Raw genomic sequence first — 27,570 nt, 5'->3', positions numbered from 1 at the left:
TGATTCTTCCTTTAATAGACCAAAGGAAGCTGCCGAAATCAAATGAGCATGCGGACCTTAAGCTGCTGGAATTATATGGTTTTAACCTGAGGAGGCAAGCCAGGCCCAAATCAATATCCCCATTTGGAAAGCATCTTTTATTTTTTTTTGGGGGGGGGTCTATGGGCCCAGTCACAGAGTGAACTTGATGGCTGGAGGCAGAGTTATCATAGAGTTAATGATTTTTTGCTAGATCTCTCAACTCTGTGTCATGTTTGTTTTTATTCACATGGCAGGAGTAATCATCTCTCTTGCAATTAGCAATACTCTAATTAATATGTGATTTCCAATAAAAGTAGATACCACCTTTTCTGCTTTTTTTCCAAGCACGGCCAGGTATCTGAATAGTCTTTGCCTACTGGACTTTCTAAGATGCTGCTTTCAGTGTGTTTCGGTTATATTTACAGACAATGCAATAATGTAAACGAATTCAATCACAACAGCATTTTGCATAATGCATAAACATAGTCAGACTGAAGCGTGAATGGCAACCCCATCAAGGTTAGTCTGCTTCCTTGACACACTCATCTGAGCCTAATATGAAAACCTGGATCTGGAACAAGCCTTAAAAAGCCAATATCCAGATCTGACCACAATGGTTGCATTTTTGTAATTTTGTCTACTGTTTCCTAAGTCTGTAATGTAAGGGTTGTTTCAGCAAGCATTTATTGTAACATCTTAAGGGCCGGAAGGTCTGATAATAGGCAAGTTCACAGATACATGCAATAATAAAGACATGACATACCAATGTCTGGCTCTTCAAAGTCAATTTCCTGAGGATGGATCTCCAAATCATCTGTAGTGCTGCTATCTGCATCAACATCGTCAATGTCACTGCCTTCTTTCTCAACTATAAAGACAAAGGTATGACGGATACAATATTTCCTGGCAATGTGGCCCAAATACATGCTCATTCAACAGAAACAGAATGAAAGCCAATTTGAAAAATTTGCTCATTCTGTGGTAACAGGAATTTCACATAATACAACAAACAGGTCTTCAATGCATTATAAGTTAACTATTTTTATTGCAGAACACAACTCCCTTAATATCATGGTAACCAGTCTGTGCTAATGAACCTATTTATGACAAAGCTACATCCTATTTATGACAAAGCTACAACCTATTTACGACAAAGCTACTCACATTAAATCTGAAGGTCAATGCTTGCCTGTCAAACTATCTATATTTTGAGTTATGACGATATTTGCTATAATGCTGGAAATTAATCCATGACTCATGTGCCAGTGATAATATATGTTTGAATTTCATGAATAAGCAAGTAACAAGAATATTTATTACTCCTGTTTTATTGTCTTCTTCTAAATGAACCCACTTTTTGACCTGGTCACTTTTTAACTTGGTTGGATCATTGGTACCCTCATTTTCCACTTCTAGATTAAACACTGCACTCTCATGCTGCCAGGCAATGAATAAAGGAAAGAAAAACAGGTAAACATAAACAACGCAATTGTTAACTAAGCATAATAATAGCCTTTGCAGATAAACCAAACGTTTGTACTAAGGTTTACCTGTGTATCAATCGCATAAAACTGCAAGAACAGAGACCCAGGTCTGCCAGTGTATAAAGCAATGACAGATCAGGGTATATGCTGCAGGGATGAGACTGAGGTGATTCTTTAAAAAAAACTGGAAGGTGGATCCAGAGGTGTACTCTCTGCAGGAATCTTAGGAGTATCCCTTGGCCAAAAATGACTCCTGTTACCTCATGATCTTCTCAATGTTATTTTTTTTGTATGACCAATATTTAATATTTGCTCTTTCGTTCCCTTCACTGCCAATCTTGGTGAGAAAAGGTCATTGTCTTCTTCCCTTCTTCCTTCATATACTCTAGGAATACTGGGAGCCAAAGTTGGTAGGGATACCCAATTTAACCACACTCCCAAAAGAAATAAGAAGTTTCAACCAAAACAGACTGTACACTTTATGGAGGCCAGTCCAATACGACTTCAATGTAGAAAGAGATAGACATGCAAAATTGAATGTTTAAATCTAGAGCAGACTGTTCCTTAACTTTAGATGTAATACTAGTGAGATATGAACTCATACAAAATATTAAACTAAATATAACCTCTTGTCAATTACAGAATCAGGAGTGTAAAAAAACATTAATGCCCATGTCTCATTTTTGTTGAATCAATTTAAATCGATCTGGAACAAAAATTTAATCATTACCATCTTTGTCCTCCTCTGTCTTTCTCCTTGCATAAGTAGGTGTCCACATGGGATTTTTAAATTCTGCCTTTTCCTCCTGCATGTAAAATCTTCCACCATAGAGATTCTTTTCTGGTACAGGCGATTTTCCACAGTGTTGGCGATCTTTCGTAGTGGAATCTCCACTATCTGTACAATTTTTTTCTGGCACTGAAATTTTTCCAAAATCACAGCTTTGCTGTGGGAGGGATATTTTCTCATCACTGTTACAACCAAAGTTCTCAATTGCATCATCAAGATGTACACCTTCAAATGGATCTTCTGGACAAGGAATTTCATCCATAATTTGTCTTATCTTCTCAACACTTGCATCTGTGTAGTCTTTATATACATTGTTACTGTTAGGTTCTTTTGCATTTTTCTTATTTTTCACAATTCCTTTTGGTACCTGCTGACCATGCTCAACCTGTGACCTCTGACCTTGAACTCTAACTGTATCATTATCAAAAGGCTCCATAAATCGGACTCTTTTCACGCAGCTCACTGATATAATAGATTCTACATCTTGTGTTTCCATGGCAACATTTGGAGTAGTGCTGTGGCTACTCTGCTGACACTCCAAGCTGTGGACTGCATCTTGTGTACAGGTCAGAAGGTCATACTCTTCAGCTTCACTAATTTTGTTGACCAGTTTCTGCATTTCTTCCTTTGATTTCATTGCAGCAGCAATTTTAGGTGAAGTTTTCTTTTTCTGAGTACATTTTTGCAAGTCAGTGGGAAAAACATTTCTGTTAGAATCTGTTTGTCCTCCTCTGTCCTTGACCTGGTTATCTGAACTATCATCTTCAGGAATTTTCTTTTCTAACATGAATCTCAAGTCAGGTGTCTCCTGTATGATCATCACTTCCAGATCTGGATTCCTTTTCTGACTTCTTTCCATGTTATTTCTCACACTAACTGTTTTAATCATTAGTTCCATTGGATTTTTCAGCTTATTTGATTGTTTCTCTCGGTTTTTAATTCCCCTTTCCTTCTTACATTTCTGTTTCTTCGTTGCCTTTGGGCTTGCCTTGAACTCATAAGGATCAGAGTTCTGCTCAACAGCATTCACAGCTGAATCAACAGTACAAACTGGATCAAGTTTGTGTGTTTCATTTGATGGCAACTGTTTTGGTAAGGCTTGTGCATCATTGTTGTCCGGTTGAAAAGACCTCCCCATCACTTTAAATATTCTCCTCCTTCGCAAAGGAAGTGGTCGTTTTGGCTCCTCTAACTGTATTCTTTGTTCTTTAGTCAATTCAACAGTCCATCCACTGCCAGAACCACAATTCAATTTCGTACTGCTAGTGTTCAATTTTTCATCAAGTGTAACTGCTCTTGCAGTATTCACTGTTCCACTGTGTACAACTGGTTTCATATTTTCCATGACCTCTATTTCTTCCAATGTGATAGTTTTCCTAATGTCATCTATATGATCAGGCAGGACTGGTACACTTTGTGTGTTCACTGTCATTGTTGGCGTTGCTGATGATCCAGTATTTACCATTTTATCCGATATGGCTTGTGCTTTAGTGTTCTCAGTTTTATCAGGTGCAGCTGGTAGTCTAGTGTTCTCAGGTTTATCTTCAGTAAATGGCTCTGAGTCTGATGTTATGTTGCTACTAATTTGTTTGTTATTTTTATTTTCTTTATCTTTCACATATAGTTTTACCATTTCTGAACTGTGATGTACAAGTTTATGAAATGCAATGTTCATATTTTCAAAAATATTTCCTGAAGTTCTGCATACATTTCCCTCTTCTGACAGGTTTGTAATCTTTATTGCCTTACTTCTACTTTCATCTCCAGCAGTTTCTTGTTTCATCTGACTTGGGTTACTTGCAAGATCGTCAAATCCAAACATATGTTCTATGTCTTCCTTCACATCCCTTGATAAAAGTCGGATTTTGCCTCGAAGCTTATCCTCTTTCTTTCCTTTCCTATTTCTCATAGTCATCATTGTTGTTGGTTTATCTTCAATCAAATCAATCGATTCTGGTGCCTTCGTTTCACTGGTCTCTCCGGGTAAGGATTTCAACCAATCAGTAACTTTGCTTGAGTGTAAACTTTGACCTCTGTTCTTCCTACTGTAAGTTTTTGCAACTTTGCTGTGCTCATCTATAATTGGGTCAACTTTGTGCCAGTCATTGTTGTCATTTGGTGTAGCACACAGGATAGCCTCAGTTACTGGGTCATGTTCTTCATTATAATCAATCAATTCAGTTCGACAAGATTGCACAGGCAATGGAACTTCTGCATTGGTAAAGTTTGGAACAGTCAAGACTGGAGTTTTGAACAGTGAATGTTGCCCACTGCTCTCACTATCTGTAACCTGAACTTGACTTTCTGTTTGGCTGAATTCCGTTGCTTCAATACCATCTTCAGTGCATTTAACTTTATGAAATTTACAATTTGCTCTTGTCTCCCTCAAGTCTGTACTGGGTTTCAGATTAGGTATCACTTCAATGTCAAACCTTTCATTATCACTCAAGTTTTCTGTAACTGACACTACATCATTCACTACTGTGCTTTCATGAAACTCATGCTCCTGCAAACTGGTTTCTTGAGTGGTTACATGGTTGTCCCCTGTGCTTTGACTCTCAGTATGGCCTCCACAAATACCAGTTTCGATATACTTCAACAATTCACTCTGAGAACTGGAACCTAGCTCAGGTCCATCTTCGACACTTTTTCTTGAAGCTGTATCTATTCTTTCTATAGCAGACAGAAACATTGTTTGATTACCTGCCTTTAGCACCTTATTTACATGATTTTCATTCTGGCTCTCCAATTTCATATTAGCTTTCTTCTTGTCCTTACTCCTTGTGAATCTGTTTGGTCGCCTAGGAAGACATTCCTCTGCCTTACTGAAATTTGAAATTCAAACTTAATTCAAAAAGACCAGAGTACGTAAAGTAATTTCTGACTGGTTAATGGTAAAACTTTTTCAAAAGTAAAATCCACAATAAACTCTTGCAAATGTTCACTAAATTTTAATGCCACAATATCTCCCTGTGATGGGGTGCCATGGACAACTACATATTATTTAATGTTTCTACACCATAGCTGGTATAAAAAAAATTGCGCCGGTAAAATCATCCTCAAATCTTCACATGCATAACTATCGTTCACTAATTAATTTATAATCTTTTTAAGTTTTAACAACTGACACATAATGATCTTAACAGCTTCATGATTCATATTCCCAATACTTACTGGGTGTAAAACTCAAGCAAAAGCCAAAGGTCTGAAAACTTCAATTTTTGGAAACTCTTATTAGAATGAAGTCAGAATCTTAAAACTTTCAGACCTTCTTAACTTTGAAGTACCAATAGCCATGCTAAATTTTATTTAAGTGTACTCTAAATATAGTACTTAATTTTGGTTATTTGAGATCGAGTTTCTTGCACAAAAAGGTTGAGATTATAAGGCCCAATGCAGGTGAAAGATGGACTGAGAAGCAAAGAACCAAAGAACCTGGAGGAAACCACTTACCTTGTATGGGTAACAACTGGTACTTACACATGTAGGAAACCAAGTCTCAATCATGGCAATATATAGTCAGCAAGTAACTGCTATACAATATAGCTCTCCAAATTTTAAAGGTGCAGGGGATATGATTACACAAAACCAGTGTATGTTCACAAGGTTTGCCAGAGGAAGACAAACAAGGAATGCTGTTTCATCACACAATCTTTCCTTGCTGTCTGTCAGTAAATGTAAAATTACTATTACTCAATAAAACAAGAGTCTGACGAAGGGGCTCATGCTTTACTGGCCACATTTTTTCCCCCAGGAATCCAAGATAAACCGTTCTTCTTTTTAACAGCTGAGGGTTGAGGCCATCTTTGACATTCTTGAGCAATAAAAAGATTTCCAAATTGGTCACAGTGTCAGCCATGTTGAATATCAGAACAGTACATTATCATGTAGGACCAACAGTGTAAGAAATCTGCTGGTGAAAACCCCATGTTAATATGACCATCCATTCAGGTGGAGTAGTGATAAGATTTTTAAGATGGTTGTCATGGCAGCCATATTGGATGTAAGAATGGCACCATTTTCATTTAGGACCTATTAGATAACATAAAAGTCTTCGGTTGAAAATCCCATTTCAACATGGCCATCCATAGAGAAAGTGTACTATCACAAGAACTTCAAGATGGCCACAATGAACTTCAGATCTGCATCATTTTCATGTAGAACTAACCAGACACCATAAGTATTCTGATGAAAATCCGATGTTTATATGACATTCCATTTAGGATGAGTAACACTAACATGATTCTCAAGATATCTGCCATACTGTTATGACAGATCAGCACCATTTTTATCTGGGATCAACTCATTATCAATAAGAAGTGTGTCGGTACAAACACAATGTCAATATGACTATCCATCTTGAAGAAGTGATAACAAAATTTTCAATATGACCATACTGGATGTCAGATTGGCACCTTTTCATTTAGGACCAACAGACATCATAATGAGTCTTTCAGTGTAAACTCCATTTTGATATGACCATCCATCCATTCAGGTCCGAGTAGAGATAGGATTTTCAAGATGGCTACAGTGACTGCCATATTTCATTTAGTAGTAACTAGGCCTTGGGATGAAAATGTGTGTAAAGTTTCATGGCAGACTTCCAAGTAGCAATAACACACACACACAGATGGACAGGCAAAAGGTTTCAAGTCTATGACCAGTAGAGCTTATATGCTGATACAGTTTATTTAATTTTAAATATTTTTCACTCCACATCATGAGTGGCTCGGTGATTTCAATTTGTATATTTTTATTTTAACTTGTACAAAATTACAACGGAAAACAAAATAATCGATGTCTGATACTGTATAAATATAGGTAATTTATTTTAAAATAAATTGAAGTTTACAGCAATTGATGACTTAAGTCAGTGATCTATTTTAGTATATTGGTGTATAATTATGTTTTTACCTTATTTCATAAGCCTACAGCTAGTGCCTTAAATGGAATATAAACTTAAGTGAGCAAAGTACAAAATATAAGTCAATATATCCTATATAACAAAAGTGCTTTTCTTATGGAAAGGGCACGTGTGTGTGTGTGTGTGTTATTCACATTATTAACTTACTATTCAGGCAGTCGATTCAATGAAGAACATGCTTGACCATCACCCAATATAGACAGGTCTGAAAGAACAAGAACACTTACTCCACTTAATCTATATTCATCGGGCCTCAAAAATTGTTTATTAAAATTTGTACAAAAGGACACTAAACAGTAATGTAAATACAGGTTAATACTTTTTGTTTGATTAAAGAAAAGATACATTCTTAAACACCCATCAGTCATAAGGACAAACAAACGTAGTGCAGGGCTATGCAAATTAGATTGCCCAGTGCCTGAGACATTTTCATGTTTCTGCTGACAAGTGCCTGATAACACGAGTTTAGTCCCAAGAAAGTGCAAGTTTTCAGAACAATAAGTCCCAATTTGTTTTCAAGATTTATACACAAATTTTTTTTCTTCCAGTACCATCCTCTTCCAGATCAGCATATTCCCTCCTGACCATGTTGTTTTTAGCATGCAGTAAAGAATGGACTCTAGGTATGGGCAAGCATGGCATGCAAAAATGTGATTTTCAAAAACATATACACAGGAAAAGAATGGTTTTATTTATCAAGAGTGTTAAAAACCCCAATGTTTAAAAAATGTACAGAAAAGTTATAAATTAGTCATGTGTATTCAGGGTTAGATTTCTTCTGATCTGCAGGTAGCCAAAATACATAATGGTAATTGGTTGGTTTGTCCCAAGTAGCAAGAGACTAGATTCTACAATTCTCAGTATAGTCTAATCAGGGGACATTCTCCCACCCCAAACTGCCAGTGTGCCCTTAAATTTAACCACAAAAAATATAATTATAGGGATAAAATCTTCCCTGAACATCACAACCAAGGTGCAACACTGTTTCCTCTAATCTGTTATTTTTATCTTCAATTCTGCAACAAAATCAAGACCTTTCTATCAGTGTAAGTTTTAAATTTTTGTAAGAATAGACCAGTTTCATCTAGAAAAGAAAACAAAGAATAGTTTTTAAAAAACACATATTCATGTAACTCATCATCAATGCACCATTGCTTCATCAACTTATGCTTCAAGTGACTCATGATTTTAGCTCTGAAATAGCTAATGTGAATTTTAATTCAAAAGTTTTAACTATCATAGAAAATTGTGTGTGAACTTACTAAGTCCAATACTTAAAGATCACAGTCCATGCATATTCCTCTACAGCTATGGCAATTATGTTGAGAAAATTCTAATTTAAGAGACTATCTTTAGGAGATCTGTGCATGATATGAGTGAACCAATATGATTCATCACTTGTAAAAAGAAATCTTAATTTGCAAAAGAAAATATAGAAATTACATCATATTGCAGAAATTTCTTATATGTTCCATTAAAAATTCTGCTGCTTATGTTATCCAAAACTGATAATTTTCCAATATATGCATGGTCACATTATTTTCTTTTAATGTTCATCAGCTTTGCAAATGTGACTGGGTTTAGGAAAATGAAACAAATGAAACAAAACACTTTTTAACCAAAACATTAAAATCAAATCTTCATGACTGTGACCTTGTCATCACTGCTGCATCAACTGTTTAAAATACCTTGGCAAAATAGATTCAGACACACACATTGTTTCTACTATCTAACACAAATATAGTTAAAACTTTGGAAAATTTTCAACTTTGGTGACATTTTGAAAATATATTAAACAATTCTGATTATGGATGCACATTTTTCCATGAAAAGTTTCAAATTCTTTAATGGTTTTATAAGCTAATATGAAAGCAGCCAAGTCATGACATTCAAAGATTTTATGATAAAATAATGAAAGAAAATGAATACAATGTCGATGACAATACCCTACTGTCAGTGATTACTGCTGAGTACACACCATCATTACAAATATTCCCATGACAATACCCTACTGTCAGTGATTACTGCTGAGTACACACCATCATTACAAATCTTCCCAAGACAATACCCTACTGTCAGTGACTACTGCTGAGTACACACCATCATTACAAATCTTCCCATCTTCAGACCTTCTTCTCTTGCTCATTCGTACATTTCTCGGCCAGGACATTGTCTGAAATGAAATTACATATAGATTAGATAATTCTCCTATCTTGTTTTCAGTCAAGTGAAAAAATATTTCACTGGGCTAATACTTTTTAAATAAGACTTGTGAACAGGCAAAGATGATTTCTTGATTGCATGTGATTACAAGCAAAGTTACAAAAGCATTTTTTAATGCCAATTAATGAATCCTTCTGCAGGCATGAGGACGTCAAATAAGCCAAATACTGTCTCCTTGGCATCAAAAGAGGTAATCAATGGCTGCAGGTGCTCTGGTGACTCAGTGCAGGTCAAAATCCTACCAATGGATCAGTCAAGATTGTCTACCGTGGAGTGTCTTCGGGCAAGGCACTTTACTTCAACTGCCACAACACTAAACAACCTACTTGAATTGCTGTGCCATAAAACGACTAAACCATAAAAACCCAATGAAACAGGTACCTGAACAGAAGAAAAATTCCATATTTCGTGACAAAATTCAAAGATGTTTTCACAGTATTCCCAGCTTAGAAACGTATAATGACAGACTCTGCTGTTTGTCATTCAGGTAGCATGCTCACATATTTTGTGAGATGTTGCTTCGGTTTCTAACACATTACTTTTGTATCTGAGCATACTAAATTCATTATTGTTAACATTCCTGAACTTCAGGCATTGACACTTATAGATTATAAATCAATAATCCTATTAAATGTTCCTTCATACACAATGACTCGTACTTAATAATGCATTGCAAAGAGCACAGCAAAACTTACATTAGACAGATCTCACATCTCTGGATTGTACTATTAAACAGATGAATGACGTGTCTCCTAACTACACTGTATTAACTGATCAGTTACCAAAACAATTAATTATTCAGACAAAATCCATCAACCCCTCCCCATTAGATCTGGATTATGCACAATAAACTGTACTTATGCCACTGACCCATATACTGGCTTACATTATTTTCCATTCTAAGTTAAACGATTTCAGATTATTCATTTTCACTTTTTGTTCATCTGAACAGTGGGCCTCTGATTCACCCTTAATTGTTGATGATGATCAAAGAGTAAATGACAGTGCCCTGAAAGAATGACTAGGAAACTGCTATAACCCCTTTATGGGTAAGCAACCTTTATGGTTCAAGATGACAGGAATGTAATGGCAGTGCCCTAAAAGATTGGCTTGGAAGTTGCTATAATCCATTTATGGGGAAGCAACCTCAGTGGTTGAAGATGATTGGAATGTAATGGCAGTGCCTGAAACTGGCTTGGAAGTTGTTATAACCCCTTTATGGATAAGCACCCTTAAACCAATACATGTTAGACTTAGTCATTTGCAAATGCCATTTTTTAAAACAACATTAAATAACAAAACTTCTAGAAAGTAAAAAAAGAAGATTTTAGTGAATAAAAATAAAACTTTTAAACTGAACCTCTGAGACAATATTTAATAAATGGTTGGGTATGAGAGGTTCAAATCTATGCACACTGCAAGGAAAATATGCAACAACATCACAGAACTTGCAACATTATTATCACCTTGAACAAAAGAGGATGAATCAAATGAGTATGTTTCACATCAAGAGAAAAAAAGATCAGTATGAAAACCTTTCAATATTGAGGGGCAACATTTTAAAATTTCTGCTTGTACATGGTCCAGTGCAAATCAACTATATGTGATCAACTACATGATGCCCATTCTAAACACCCTGACAGAAATATTCCTGACCTGTGATCACTGGACAAGCATAGCAACACAGAGATACATAACTCATACTTCACACTAGACAGATGATGCCAGGTTTTCAGTAAATGTATCTATGCACAAAGACACACAACTGAATGCCATATGGTTGTAAACATTGTTAAAGCTATGAAGAAAATTATCAATGATTTTGGTATCCCTTACAAGGAAGCAACAACATTAGTTATAGACAATTCTTCAAAACTGATCACTTGTGCAGAGAATCTTCCAACTTTTGTGCATGTCGGATGTTTCATTCATACAAACCAACTATCTATATGGGTATAAGGGGAACCTTCCACAAAGTTGCTGCAATTGCACATATAACATGGGCAGCAATAAAACATTCAACTCGTACCTGAAGTCCACTATACAACCCATGAACAGCACCTAAAACAGAAGCAAATTGGCATACCTGAACATTCAACTCATACCTAAACTCCACTATACAACCCACGAAAAACACTTTAAACAGAAGCAAATTGGCATACCTGAACATTCAACTCATACCTAAACTCCACTATACAACCCATGAATAACACCTTAAACAGAAGCAAATTGGCATACCTGAACATTCAACTCATACCTAAAGTCCACTATACAACCCATGAATAACACCTTAAACAGAAGCAAACTGGCATACCTGAACATTCAACTCACACCTAAAGTCCACTATACAACCCATGAATAACACCTTAAACAGAAGCAAATTGGCATACCTGAACATTCAACTCATACCTAAAGTCCACCATACAACCCATGAATAACACCTTAAACAGAAGCAAATTGGAATACCTGAACATTAACTCTTGATAAACTGCTTTACGGGATGAAACTCCACCTTCAAGATATGTGAGCAACATTTTAATCAAAGACCTGCAATATATGCCATCCTGCATGACAGAAAAGTGATGAAACCTGCTGATTCTCGGGTACTTCAGCAGTTGTACATAATGGATGGCATGGTCCGTTTTAAAACTTCCATCCATGGCAGTTAGCTGAGTTTATCATGTACTCTGTAGTCTCCAAAACCATCTTTTTAACGAGTAATTCACACTGTGCTGCCAGCATCTTTTTACAAGTGATTCAAACTGTGTTGCCAGTATATTTTCATGAGTGATTCTGACTGTTGCCAGCATCTTTCTAAAAGTGATTCAAACTGCCAGCATTTTTATAAATGATTTGGACTGTGTTGCCAGCATCTTTTTATGAGTGATTCAAATGTGGCAAGCACTGTTTTACAAGTGATTCAAACTGTGTTGCCAGCATTGTTTTACAAGTGATTCAAACTGTGCTGCCAGCATTGTTTACAAGTGATTCTGTGTTGCCATCATCGTTTCATGAATGATTAAGACTTAGTTGCCAGCATTGTTTTACAAGTGATTCAAACTGTGTTACCAGCATTGTTTTACAAGTGATTCAAACTGTATTGCCAGCATTGTTTTACAAGTGATTCAAACTATATTGCCAGCATTGTTTTACAAGTGATTCAAACTGTGTTGCCAGCATTGTTTTACAAGTGATTCAAACTGTGTTGCCAGCATTGTTTTACAAGTGATTCAGACTGTGTTGCCAGCATCTTTTAAGCAGCATATCACTGCCAATCTCAAGAGAAGACTTAATATAAAAAGACATTTGCAAAACTATAATATCCATTTTTCTTGACCCACCATATCAATCTCTTGGTTCTCTGTCCGAATATTAATGCATTCTTGCACATGAGCAAGGTTTCTCCTGGAGGGTAGCTGAAAAAGACAAAATAGTCAATGTAAGGACATCTGTAATTGTAAACATAAGTAGTAATGTCAAAAATTTCACTAATGATGCATGTGAATATCAGCCTAGTTGAGAGCAAACTTTTGATGGATGACGTTTATTCTTACTTGTTCTGTACTCTAATGTTAATAAATATATAGTACTTGTTCCTTGAGCTGCCATAGAGAAAGCTGACTTGTACCACAAGGAAAAACCAGTTATATTGAAAAGCATCCTTTCCATGTTGTAGAAAGAAGACCAATAAAACTTCCAAAGGCTGACAACAAAAGCAAGGCATTTGCTGTTTACACTGACAATGTCAGTACCTTCTGAGCAAGTTTCTTTCTACTGCTGGTGGTACAGTTACAAAGTTATAAGGGCCCCGAGTGGCCGAGTGGTCTAAAGCGCTGTCCGTCACGGATCACTGCCATCTCACCTCTGTCTGCGTGGGTTCGAGTCCAAGGCTCGGCAAATGTAGATATGTGAGAAAGCTTGCCGGTAGCTTCTCGTGGGTCGGTGGTTCTTTCCGGGGTTTTCCCGGTTCTTCCTCCACCATTAATACTGGCCGCCATGTATAGCCTATCTTGTGCTGAAAAATGGCGTTAAACCCTATAACAACAACAACAACAACAAAGTTATAAACATATCTTGAATGAAATTCAGCTGATAAATGTTTCTGAATAAAAGAATAAAGAGACTGACTGTAAAGCATGGACTTAAGAACAGTGTCAATGACTATAAAACATGGACTTAAGAACAGTGTCAATGACTGTAAGCATGGACTTAAGAACAGTGACAATGTAAGCATGGACTTGACAACAACAGTGTCAATGACTAAGCATGGACTTAAAAAATGTCACTGACTGTAAAGCATGGACTTAATAACAGTGTCACTGACTCAGCATGGACTTAACAGTGTCACTGACTGTATGCATTGACATGAAAACAAGTGTCAATGACTAAGCATGGACTTGAAAACAACAGTGTCACTGACAGTAAGCATGGACTTAAGAACAATGTCACTGACTGTAAGCATGGACTTGGTAACAACGGTGTCACTGACTGTAAGCATGGACTTAAGAACTGCGACACTGACTGTAAGTATGGACTTGACAAAAACAGTGTCAATGACTAAGCATGGACTTAAAAACTGTCACTGACTGTAAGCATGGACTTGATCAGAACAGTGAAACTGACTGTAAGCATGGACTGGATAACAAGTGTAACTGACTGTAAGCATGGATTTAAGAACAGTGTCACTAACTGTAAGCATGGACTTAAGTACAACAGTGTCACCATCAACTAGGATAACTATAAAGCTGGGACCAAAAATGCCTGTAAAAATTGAACAACAAACTTTCACAAAATAACTATGCATTAAATAATCTCTACCAACAATGTCAGCCAATCGTGCCAAATTTCTTCTTTAAGTCTTTCATGTTAATTATCTGGTTTTATCATTTTCATGTTGAATGCCTTTTCTTTTGACAGTGTGTGTGTGTGATTTAGATTTTTAATGTAGCTTTAACAATTTTCCAGTCATATCTCTACGATGTCTGCAGTGTGGTAGTTTAAAGTGATGTCTTGTAATGGGGCATCATGCTGCAGACATGTATCATTATGTCCCACCCAGTCATAGTATCCTGACACCAGGCCAACCAGTCCTAACACTAACCTCTTAATGCTGAGCGCCTAGCAAGGCAGCTGTTAGTACCATTTTTAGAAGTCTTTGGTATGACTCAGCCAGGGTTCAAACCCACTTACTCCCGCATCCGGGCTGGATGCTCTAACCACTAGGCCAGAGAGAGGTCTCTTTAGACAGTCTGAAGAGAATAAATGTATATTGCTTCAATACACAAAATTATTACATACATGCCAAACCCAATGTCTAAAGATCACAGTATTTATAGTCTTATTCTAATCTTATTTCAAACATTCATGAAATTAATTAAATTAAATTATGATAAGCTTTATATAGTAAATATAAGTCTTAACGACATTATCTAAGTTTTGTGTTTGTGACTGATTCTTGAATTAACCTGATGTATCACTGTAACAGTTGCTGTTATTTTTTAACCTGATGCATCACTGTTGCTGTTATTCTTGAATTAACCTGATGTATCACTGTAAGAGTTATTTTTTAAACTGATGCATCACTGTTGCTGTTATTCTTGAATTAACCTGATGTATCACTGTAACAGTTGCATTTATTTTTTAACCTGATGCATCACTGTTGCTGTTATTTTTTAACTGACCTGATGTTTCACTGTTGCTGTTATTCTTGAATTAACCTGATGTATCACTGTAACAGTTATTTTTTAACCTGATGTATCACTGTTGCTGTTATTTTTTAATTAACCTGATGTATCACTGTTGCTGTTATTTTTTAATTAACCTGATGTATCACTGTTGCTGTTACTCTTGAATTAACCTGATGTATTACTGTTGCTGTCATTCTTGAATAAATCTGGTGTATGACTGCATTCTTGAATAAATCTGGTGTATGACTGTTGCTTTTATTCTTGAATGAACCTGATATATCACTGTTGCTGTTATTCTTGAATTAACCTGATGTATCACTAATATTTGTCAAAACAAGTTTTGGGTCACACAAAGGGGGACTGATAGCTTCTTTTAAAGGAAGGATTCCAGCTTTGCTATCTACAGCTTAATGGACAATGAAGCACAATTCAAGCAAATTAAATCCAATCAAACTAGTTAGGCAATTCCCACTTTCTGAAAGTTGTTAGACTGGCCCTTTTGTCTCAACACTGAAGAAATATGTGAAGTGATTAATCTCACTGTATCTCCATAGAGAACTGCATATATCAACCTAGGGAAATTACAGTAAAAACAATTACCCCCACCCCACTTCTTGCAGTTTGCTCAAATTAAGATATTTATTTTGAGAAAATGTTGGCATTATCAAAATTATGAGATTGTAATGTACACGAAATAAAAAATGGCACTAGGTTAATATAAATTTTTCTTACAACATTCCTCCTGCCAAATATAAATTTTAGTTAAATGTGTGAACTGATGTTTTGTTTTCTTTATTGATTTTCTTTATATTTGCTCAATGCACACAGCTCCATATAGTGCCCGTTCATTTGTGGCAGCTTGTTTTGGTTTTACTTTTAAAAAAATGTCAGTGGTGATCTGACTGTAGAATATAAGTTGATTTGTTTATGCAATGAAACTTTCAGAAACTGGCACCTCTGTCAACTGAAACCCTCTACACACTGGCCACTATACACATAACATCAGCTTCTACTTACAACATGAACTGATTTGTCAGGAAGCTATTCTGGATATTGGCTTTTGCACGACAATTCCTATAATGCAATGAAACAGCAAAATTGTACAAATTGTCAGTTGCAAGCAATACAAATTTATATTGACTGAACAAATGTAGATGCTTATTGTTAAAAAAAGATGATTCTTGTTTGTTACAGACTAACATGACATTCCAGCTAAACCTGTCAAATCAGTAAGACCTAAAATAAGTCTTGACTACATTTAAATTGAACCAATTGTTGCTGATATTTAGAGTCAACTAAATTCGGGGGGGGGGGGATGCAATGAGAAGGTTTATAGTATATCCAATATTCAATTATCCAATCCACAATCTTTCTATGCATACCTCTTCTGGAAGCGAGATTTTGCGCTTGCTACCCCTGGTGGGTACTTTCAATGGCTCTGGCGTACAGGCGATGAAGCTCTGTGGACCATGTGGTGGAGAGTCTGGTAAATATACAGGTGTTGTAAAATTATAGGAGACATGTGTTCCTAGCAGGCAAATAATAAAAATTAGTACTGACACTTATGTAAAAGAAACCTTTCAAATATGGACATTATAAGGATATCATGCAGTTCAACAAAAAGAAAACTAGAACTGTTCCCATAACAAGTTTTGAAGACTTTTTATGAATGATTTTATAAGTAATCAACAAGATTTAACTCTATACTACTTTTGGCCTCAGTTATCATTGTAGGGTCTTTCCAGGATCTACAGTTGCAGGATTCCCAAAGAGTAACATGAATGGTACATAATATGTCCACCCATGTTTAACAGTTTTCAGTGCAGACACCATCAGAGCATAATCAACTCTGGAGATTACTGGCCACCAGGTCTCAATAACCTTGACTTTTAATAGGGTATGCAGCCTTGACCTTAACATACTGTACAGAAACATTGTCTTCGGAGACCTGCCATGAACTCGACCTAATAACTACATATTCATGGACAGTCACATGACACCATCAGATGACATTCTAAGAAAGCAAACCACTGTGCCAAAAACAAGGAGCCTCAGTTATTGTGCCTAAAATCAAGTTTTTCCATCAGTCCCATCACCATTCCCAAACTGTCCACATCTTGTCTGCTCATCAAATGTGCTAAATGGGCAGAAGATTTAGCTAGTCCATCTAACTGGCTATACCAAGTTTCAATGTTACTTTAAAATAAAATGTTACTTATCAAAGGTATTCAAAATGTAAATAATGTAATTTTAAGACGTTGTCAGCACTGTCAGTAATTCAATGTATGTGAAATGTACAATAAAACTTTCATCAGAAAATCAATGTATGGTACAACCAAATCTCTTTAACGTGGGCTTTTTCCTAGCACTACCACATTTGATGTGAAAATCATTTACACTTAAAAATGAAGAATTATTAGAAAAATCCTACTAAAAGATCCTCTTTAGCCAAGATGTGGAAATATGAATGGGTAGTTCCTGTGTCATTGTCAGCCATGTTCATGTTTGTTTACAGTTACCAATTTGGCAAACATTTAGAGACTGTAAACAAAACTAAACCATTTACATGTGTAAACATAGCAGCCTTGTCTATCATGGCATTCAGCTTCTGAAAAACTAAATTTCCATTTCTGCATTAAGATTAGTAATTTCATGATGCAACACAGAATAGATACTACCAGTACAAACAATAACTGATTACATCTTATGTTTCAAAAATATACTAAATTTTCCACTTCCAATAGTGTCACATTGCTGCTAAAACAGCACATGCACTGATGGCAAAACAATTCATGCTCCTGAGATAACCAGTGTATTTTTTGAGCATTGAAAATCTTCATTAAATTCAACAGGGCACTTCAGGACAATTTACTCCTGTTCCCTTGGTGCTCCTATCTTCCTGCATCCACAGTAACTGTCTATTCGGTTCCTCAGACAGATAACTACACCTTAGACAAGTAAGCACATCCAGCACTCAAGATGGCCAGCTACTTGAGTCTTCTCACATTCTGCATTGAGCAGCTGCCATAGGTGACCACAAGTTGTATATGGGTTTTGTCTCTAGAATACACATGGCCCCCCACAGACCAGACATCTCAGGCCATTGCCACTTGTATGTTAACATGTATACAAGTTTCTCTCAAGAAAGCACAAGGTCTCCCACAAAGAAGAGTCCCTTGAATTAAATGATGCTCTGCTATGTGTAAAGAATTTCCAGGAATTCAAGACCTTTCTTTTAACTGTCCAGTGTTGAAACCATCTCTGATATTCTTCAGCAATAACAGGATTTTCAAATTAACTGCTGTGGTGGACATACTAGACTTCAGCATGGCACCATTTTCATTTAGAACAAAGTAGCCACCATTAGAAGTCTTTAGGTGAAAATTCCATGTCATAATGATCATTCAGGGGAAGTAGCGACAACAATAGTTTTAAGACAATCACTGTGGCAACCACATCTATTCCACATCCTGCAACTACAGCAATTGTAATAGACATTGTTGCTCATAATTCAAATTCACATGCAGCTAGGCTGTCCCTAGAAGGCCAAGTTTACTCAAGGTTTTGTATATAATTTAATATAATAAATATTTAAACAAATCTCTCCTGTTGTGTGTTACATTTTATGACTAGGCTTAATCTTTACCCTAGAGGCAATCCATCCAAAAATTTGTCTGTGATGCAGAACTAATGTCACTGTGTGAAAACCATTTTCTTCTTTCAGTCAAATTAATCTTAATCTATTTGACATTCTGACCATTGAAATTTATAGACATTTTCCTTTTCTTAAATGCAAGCTATTTAAAAAGTTGGGTAATGGTAGATGGTGGAAAAATCTAGTTATTGTGCAGAAACAAAATAAGAACAAAATGGATGGCCATATAGCTGGACATCATAACATTATACACTCTGCCTAAAGGTGGGTGTACAGAAATTGTGTCAAAGCATCCACCAAATGAATAGAAATCACATGTTACATTTGAAAGCTCTACTTTGACTTCTTTGTTAAATCACTTTTACATTTAGAAAATTCACCATTTCAAATGAGCAAGGAATTTTCTACCCCACCTGCAGACTTCCAGTTCTGGAATAAACCATGTGGTTGTAATAGAAACTTTTTTTATTTTAAACATTTCATCTACATGCTTACAAACGATTCCAGTGTCTTTCTGAAGTGCAGCAACAAGACCTCGGACATTATTCACAATCTCTTCCAATTGTACCCTCTCTGTCAGACTCCTGAAACAATTGTCAAAAAGTAAAATCATGCCATATTACATACAGGTCAGAATGATGTATTGTACTTATTTATCCCTTCATTGACAGAGTTATCTCCATCCTCTATGCATACTGTCTTCTCTACCTTTCAAGTATGAAAAAATGCTTAATTTGTCTTCATCTGATTACCATTCTTGCCAACAATGTTTTTTTTTCCTTCTTTTTTCTTACTTGTGGAGGAACATGTACACACCCAATTTCTTAAAATTGTGTGTCCAAAGCAAATTATTAAGGATCCAGATGATGCAGAAACTTGAGGCAGCAAATATCATCACAGATATGCATACTCATATGAAAGGAATATCATAAGCAAGTGCAAAAAGGTTCTTTCATGTTTAGTCCAGAAAATTATCTATATAGAGCTTAATTCACATATGCTTCTAGATTTTCGCAAGTATATGCATGTAGCCATCATTAGAAACGTATGTGCACTGCATCTGAAACCCTTGGCGTCACTGCGCGATAGCACCAAGACTGGTTTGACGAGAACTGTGAAGAAATACAGTCCCTGCTAGAGGAGAAGCATCGTCTCCATTGTGCATACAACATTGACCCCAAGTCCGTTGCAAAGAAAGATGCTTTCAGCAGAGTCCGCCAAGCTGTGCAGAAGAAACTACGCGAGATGCAGGACACATGCCTGAGCCGAAAGGCTGATGATATCCAGTCCTTTGCCGATAGACACAACATAAAGAATTTCTATAGTGCTCTTCGTGATGTTTATGGCCCAGTAACATCAGGCACAGCCCCACTCTTGAGCTCCGATGGCAGCACTCTCATAACCGAGAAGGAGAAGATACTGGATCGCTGGGTGGAACACTTTGACGATATCCTCAACAGACCCTCTTCCATCAACGATGAAGCAATCAACCATCTACCCCAGGTGGAGATCAACAATAAGTGCTGGAAACTCATAAGGCCACAGAGCTCCTGTCTGGTGGGAAAGCTCCAGGAGCAGACTCCATCCCAGCTGAAATCTACAAGCCTGGTGGGAAAGCTCCAGGAGCAGACTCCATCCCAGCTGAGATCTACAAGTCTGGTGGGAAAGCTCCAGGAGCAGACTCCATCCCAGCTGAGATCTACAAGTCTGGTGGGCCTAAGTTAGTGGGAAGACTAACAGAGATGTTCTGTGGGATGTGGAAGATGAAACGCATACCCCAGGAATTCAAAGATGCATCCATCATCCACCTTTACAAATGCAAAGGCAATCGCCAATCCTGCGACAACCACAGAGGAATCTCTCTACTCTGCATTGCTGGCAAGATCCTCACCAGGCTACTGCTGAACAGACTCAAAGAACACCTTGATCATGGCCTACTGCCAGAAAGTCAGTGTGGCTTCAGAAAGGAGAGAGGCACCATCGACATGATCTTTGCTGCCAGGCAGATGCAAGAAAATTGTCTTGAACAAAATGTCCAGCTATACACCACCTTCGTGGACCTGACTAAGGCATTTGACACTGTCAGCCGGGAAGGCCTCTAGAAGATCATGGCCAAATTTGGATGTCCAGAAGTCTTCATTGAAATGTTGAGACAGTTTCATGATGGCATGCTTGCCAGAGTCCAGGACCAGGGTAACTATTCCAAACCCTTTGCAGTTACGAATGGTGTGAAACAAGGATGCGTCTTAGCCACCACTCTCTTCAGCCTCATGTTCTCCGCAATCTTAATTGATGCTTTCAAGGACAACGATGTTGGAGTAGGTCTCCGATACCGTCTGGAAGGGAAGTTGTTCAACCTGAGGAGGCTTCAAGCCAAAACCAAAGTCCAAGTTGAGAGCATTCGCGACCTGCTGTTTGCAGATGACTGTGCCCTCAACTCCAGCACGGAGGTAGGCATGCAACAGAGCATGGACCTTTTTTCCACAGCGTGCTCCAACTTCAGACTCACCATCTCTACCAGCAAGACCGAGGTTCTGCATCAGCCAGCTCCTGGAGAAGATTACCTGGAACCATACATCACTGTCAATGGCCATAAGCTCAAAAATGTAGACAGGTTCACATACCTCGGCAGAACACTCTCACAAGCAGTCCACATAGACGATGAGGTCAACACCAGGATTGCCAAAGCCAGCATAGCATTTGGCAGACTCCGCTCAAATGTCTGGGATAGGAGAGGCATCAAGCTTGCAACCAAACTCAAAGTCTACGCAGCGGTTGTTCTCCCCACCCTCCTCTATGCTTGCGAGACATGGACTGTGTATAGCCGCCATGTTAAAAAACTGAACCACTTCCACATGAGCTCCCTGAGAAAACTACTGAAAATGAGATGGCAGGACAAGGTACCCAACACAGAGGTGCTCACTAAGGCCAGCATGACAAGCATCCATACCATGCTGTGCAAGGCACAACTCCGATGGGCTGGCCATGTTGTCTGCATGCCGGTAGAATGCCTACCTAAGAAGGTCTTCTATGGAGAGCTACACCAAGGCAAAAGATCTCATGGTGGTCAAAAAAAGAGGTACAAGGACACCATCAAGGCTTCACTGAAGAACCTAGGCACTGATCCTGACAGCTAGGAGAGTGTTGCTTCTAACCGATCTGCTTGGCGCAGTCAAGTCAACACTGGTGCGGAAACCTTTGAGCAGAAAAGACTGGTGGACGCAGCTGAAAAACGTGATCTGCGCAAATCCAGGAACAGCAGTTCCGCAACTCCTAGTCAGCAATCTGCACATCCATGTCCCCACTGCAACAGACTCTTCCAGGCCCGGATCGGACTGATCAGCCATCTCTGGATCCACCCCCAGTGAATTGATGACATTAAATGGTCCTCATCGACACCGATGGATGAACATCATCATCATCACGTGCACTGCAGTTTTTTTTTTTATACAGACTCTGAAATAATGTTACCAACTCTGCATTTCATATTTTCTTCATTTCCATTTCATTAGTGTTCATTTGGAAAGCATTTACGATTTCTGTTTTTAATAGTATTATACAGAAAGCAAATTTTTTAGTAAATTGTGTCTCTCCAGGAATACTTACTCAGTCACATTATTGTTAGGGATATAAGCCTGCTACCTAGCAAATCCAGCCCTATTAAAAAATGACAATTGTTTTTCCTCTCTAGCTCATATAGTCAAAGAGCAATACCTCTTGCCCATTACCTACTCTTGCCACCACCATGTGTCGCCAGTTTTTAAGCTGAGCAATATACTAATAAGGATGCTCGCATGGCGGGGTGGTTGGGAGGGTTTTTAAGTAATGTGATAGGGTAAGTATCATTGGAGAACACACAGGGATCGTCCTGGGCTTCGCCAATGTCACAAATTGCGATTTTTTTTCCTTATTGGCAACAAAAATATCCCATCTGGCGATTTTTTGGGCGACAGACTTTTTGGTTATTTAATTTGTACATACAATCATGGATTTGGACTGGATAAATTAAAAGGGAGAACGAAAGTAAGCCACAAACTTGACTAAGCAATGCATTGTTATCAATCTGTTACACAAATGATCCTTTGTTTGTATTGACAACCCCATCTTTACAGTGCATTGTTACATCATAATCTGCTTATGCTGACATCTGGGCTGAGTACTGTATGCTGTGATACAGTCAATCATGCTACCGAACTATACCTACAACTGACTGACTTCTGAAGACGCAAACAGAACAGATACAATTAAATGAATGGCTAATCCTTCTGTTTTTTTTTTTTTACATATACCAATACAATAGTTCTGCTCAACCTTCATAGAAAACTGATAACCTTTGAAGTACCGACTACAGTGTATAAATACAAAGCAAATGGAAAAAATCTCAATCACAATTATATGTCACCAGTGCAACATTATCATGAGCAAATGGAAGTTAGACGTTGCGTGTTCATCATCTCATCCTAAGTTACAAAAATTAACAGCGTTTGGATTTAGTGCAAATTCATCAGACAATACAGTCACTGAACCCGATGATAAACCTTGCAGTCCAACATCATCTACATGTAGTGCTTCAAGTGCAACACCACATTATGATGAACGGGGCAAAAATTCCCAAAAATTTCTAGACAGTTGGAAACTTGGGTGTCCGTGGCTGAGATATGATAAAAAGTTAAAACAAATGTTCAGTGATGTATGTATCAAGGCAAAGTTCGTCAATTCATTTACAACTGGCTGTGATATTTTGAAGAAGGAGTGTGTCACCAAACATCAATCCAGGCGGGGTAAGTAATATTTGTGCATTTTACTCATTGATCTTTTCCTTTTGCCATCAATCCCGTGTTACGGCTGCAGAGACTTAAACTCCGCAACAAGAAATAGCCAAAAAAAAAACAAACAAGATTTGCATAATTAAAAATAATTATTTATTTCTCAAATTACAGGAGTGAAAGAATCCCTAAATTGGGTGTGAATTTATGCTTATATATACGGTCCAATATTGCCAGGTGTTGACTTGTGTAAGTTTCATTCATGGGAATGGAGATCCTATTTTGCTTGTCGAGAAAATTTATACAGCATTCAGTGATCATTCTTGGGATTTAGGAAGCAATTCACTACAAGCGTTGTGAAGCTAGCCATAAGGGGGGGTGGGGTCATTTAATTACGGAATGCATGCAATCGACGGTCGCATTATACGTCTCTTACATTGCAATGTACGATCATAGGGTTTTATTATTATTAAAATGTCAACTAAAGTTGATAATGCATTTTTTTTTCAGGTAACAACAGTCATACATGTGCACAAACAGTGATGCGGGATGCCAATACCATGGAAGCAGCGAAGATCACTGCCATTAGTAAAAGCAAAAATTGCTATTATTAGTGCTATGCGGAACACTTTCTTTGCGGCTTACTACAACCTGGCTAATACAATTGTCCCAAAGCTGCACCAGTTGTGTATCACACAGGTATTGAGAATATTATATTATAGCTTGTTAACAGTAATATTCTATGGATTTAAATGACAGTAACATAGGGAAAAATATGTTTACAACCTTAATATATTCAATGTGATGTTACTGTAGTACACCGTGATTGTTGTATAAATGCCAATTTTTTGTTAATCATATATATATATATATATATATATATATATATATATATATATATATATATATATATATATATATATATATATATATATATCAGAACATGTATAATTATAAATGAAATATTTATGGCATACAAAATTAATGATTATTTCTATTTCAGGGCGCCACCCAACTCTCAGACCTCAAAGTAGATAAGCACACATCGTATGAGTCACAAAAGCACCAGTGAGTTTCAGCAGTTGTTGGCCGATGTAATAGTTGATGAGAAGGTTACTGAGGTCAAGGAATCTCGTGTTTACAGTGTCATGCTTGATGAGAGCACAGATGTCTCAGTACATCAGAATTTGATTGTTTATGTTAGGTACTTAACTAGTTTGGTTGGCAGTGTTGAACCAGTGACACAATTTCTAGGTTTTCGTCAGCTTCAAACCGCAAACGCAGAATCTATATATTCAGAGTTGTTAGGTTTAATTAAATCATTTGGTTTTAGTCTGGACAATCTGATTGGTGTATCAATGGATGGTGCTGCAGTCATGTTGGGTTGCAAGAGTGGTGTTGTTACCAGGTTGAAGGAGGCTACTAAAGGTTTGCTTGCAACTCACTGCATTGCACATAGGTTAGCTCTGGGTACAGGTGCTGCAGCTGACGAGGTTAGATACATGGTCAAGTTTCAAGATATACTGAATAATATGCACAAGCATTTTGCATATTCCCCCCGTAATATGTGTAGGCTTGAGGCAATTCAGTCAGTGTTGGAGTCTTCTCACACTCGCTTGCATCAGGTATTCCACACAAGGTGGCTGAGTTTTGAAGGTAGTGTACAGGCAGTTGTTGATAATTTTCAAGCTCTGGTTAGTGTCTTCTTGGAAGACAAGTCTGCAAAGGCTCTTGCACTGTATAAGCCCACTGCTTATTTCAAATTTGTTTATACAGCACACTATATGGCTGACATTCTGAGGCCTTTGGCAGTTCTGTGTCAAGCTTATCAGAAATCTGATATTGACTTTACCGAGGTTAATCCCCTTCTCCACTCCACTGTTGAGCTTCTTGAAAGTCTGAGGTTCGAGTCTGGTAGTAACATTTCTAGGTTTCTTTCTGAGATTCCAGCAGAACCAAGTTTAGATTCATCAGGTTTGTGTACTTTTGAGTACAAAGGCCATACAATTAGCGATGGTGCTAAGCAAAGGTCGGAGGCTGCATCATCTTGTGCCAAATTTATAGACATTGTTATAGACAATCTAAAAGCAAGGTTCACGGAGGAGGGTGATTCGATAGTTTTGAGTGCTCTAACCAAGTTGTTTGATCCCTACTTGTATCGTTCTCAGGCTAACGGTTCCATTCTTTCAGAGGTTTCAGATGTTGTTTCAGATTACTTGTCTACTTGTGGGTTAGGTAATCAGTCAGAGGTTACTCAGGAGTTGGCTGGCTTTGTGACTTATGCTAGGGTTCAAGTTCTCAGGAATGGTAAGGTGTATAGAGGTGTTATGGACTTGATTCAGTTGGCAGTGAGATCCCGGGCAACATACCCTTGCGCATCTGCAGCTGCTGAGAGACTACTGGTGTCACCTGTCAGCACTGTAGACTGTGAACGTGGATTCAGTAAGATGAACCTCATAAAAACTGACATCAGAAATAAACTCTGCATCTCATCTCTCGAGAATTTAATGAGAATCAGCATGTACAGATGTGAAAAATTAGACTTTGAAACTGCATTCAACAAATGGGCAGCCCTAAAATCGCGATAGATCTTCATGTAACACTGTAACATTTTGTTAATGCTTGTTGTAATTAAAGTATTAACTAACCCATCTTTTGTAATTTTCATTGCCTGTTACATTAATAGACTAAATTAACACTTGAAAAAATGTACACTACTTGTTCTGGCGACACTTTTTGAAAATTGGCGACAAAATATTGAGGTTGGTGATTTTGTTGCCGACAGCTTTTTAAAAGCCAGGACCATCCCTGACACAATTTACTTAAAGAAAAAAAACTGATTGACAGAGCATACACGACCCAAGCTTTTGGGTCTGGGAGTGGAGAAACAAATGTGGGCTACTTGTGATTCCACCTTGTCTCAAAAAGATCGATCATCAGATGCCCCCAAAGTGTGCAGATCCAAATAAAGACAAATTAATGGAGAGACCATAGCTTGACCTTTCCTGGATAGAGTATCAGCCAAGACATTGAGCATGCCAGGAATGTGATTGATTTGTACATCGATAATGTCTCACCAATGTAGAAACTGCCAAACCAGAACACACAGATCAGGTGATTAGTTGCACCCCCCCCCCATTTGAGGAAGTAGGTCACCACTTGAGTTGTTGGACATAATGAGAACCATTCTGCCTGAGAGTTGATCCTTCCAGAAGTGAAAGATGTTGATGACAGTCTTCATTTCTTAAAAGCTGATGTGGAGAGGCCACTTCCCTGGCAGTAGTTAAGTCCAGCTACAGGTAGGCACCCCAACCATGTGTACTAGCATTGGTATATACCATTATTTCTGATTGGGGCTTCTTCAGCGGGATCCCCATGGTCAGCGAGTCATATCTTGGGCGTGATCATGACTATTTAATCGAGGGGACTTGAAAAGTGGCACCATTCTGCTAGCAATGTCATTTGTAAGGGGTGCATAAAAAGACAGTTGAGTGGGATTAAGTCCGCTGCCACACCGAATAATCTGAGGAGTTACAAGAACTCTCACTGAAATCCAAGTCCTGTCGATGAGTTCAACAATCCTGATTACATAAACATGAGGATGCCATATCAGATTCAGGCTGGTGATAAAATCCATATAGAGATGGACAAAAAGCTGGGATGAATGGAGATCAGACATTTCCCAGTCCAATGGAAAGCCTAGATGATCTAAAAGTGAGAGAAGATCATTTCTGCCTTGGAGTAGAATAGAACTTAACATATGTTCCGTGGATGTTGTCAAGGTACGCTGCTGTTGTTGTAAATGAAGTCGATCAGAACAGGGTGACAACACAATCCATAAACTTGGTAAAGGCCCAATGGCTGATGCTGAGACCAAAGGGTATGACTTTGAACTGATAAACCATGTCACAGTAACCATAATGGTGAAATTTCTGTGATGTGGAGTTGCCATGTATATGAAAATATGTGTCAGTAAGATCATTTGTGACAATACTCATCCCAATGGATGGAGAGATGGAT

The 27,570-nt window shown here is 37.7% G+C and overlaps 1 protein-coding gene across 1 annotated transcript in view; it reads right to left on the bottom strand.

Annotated features, from left to right (window-relative positions):
• LOC149779600 (uncharacterized) overlaps window positions 1–27,570 on the bottom strand; it is a 92,272-nt gene that overhangs the window by 50,150 nt on the left and 14,552 nt on the right. Inside the window, exons 4-10 of the mRNA XM_089938446.1 lie at window positions 19,280–19,368; window positions 16,512–16,612; window positions 12,784–12,858; window positions 9,320–9,392; window positions 7,367–7,424; window positions 2,236–5,120; window positions 785–889 (exon numbers count right to left, since the gene is read on the bottom strand). Coding sequence (XP_089794572.1) covers window positions 785–889; window positions 2,236–5,120; window positions 7,367–7,424; window positions 9,320–9,392; window positions 12,784–12,858; window positions 16,512–16,612; window positions 19,280–19,368 — 3,386 coding nt within the window. The remainder of the gene's footprint in view (window positions 1–784; window positions 890–2,235; window positions 5,121–7,366; window positions 7,425–9,319; window positions 9,393–12,783; window positions 12,859–16,511; window positions 16,613–19,279; window positions 19,369–27,570) is intronic.

The sequence above is a fragment of the Sinohyriopsis cumingii genome, chromosome 17 (genome assembly GCF_028554795.1).
Source record: "Sinohyriopsis cumingii isolate HCF-2022 chromosome 17, ASM2855479v2, whole genome shotgun sequence".
Lineage (NCBI taxonomy): Eukaryota > Metazoa > Mollusca > Bivalvia > Unionida > Unionidae > Sinohyriopsis > Sinohyriopsis cumingii.
This window is presented reverse-complemented; position numbering and strand designations above follow the sequence as displayed.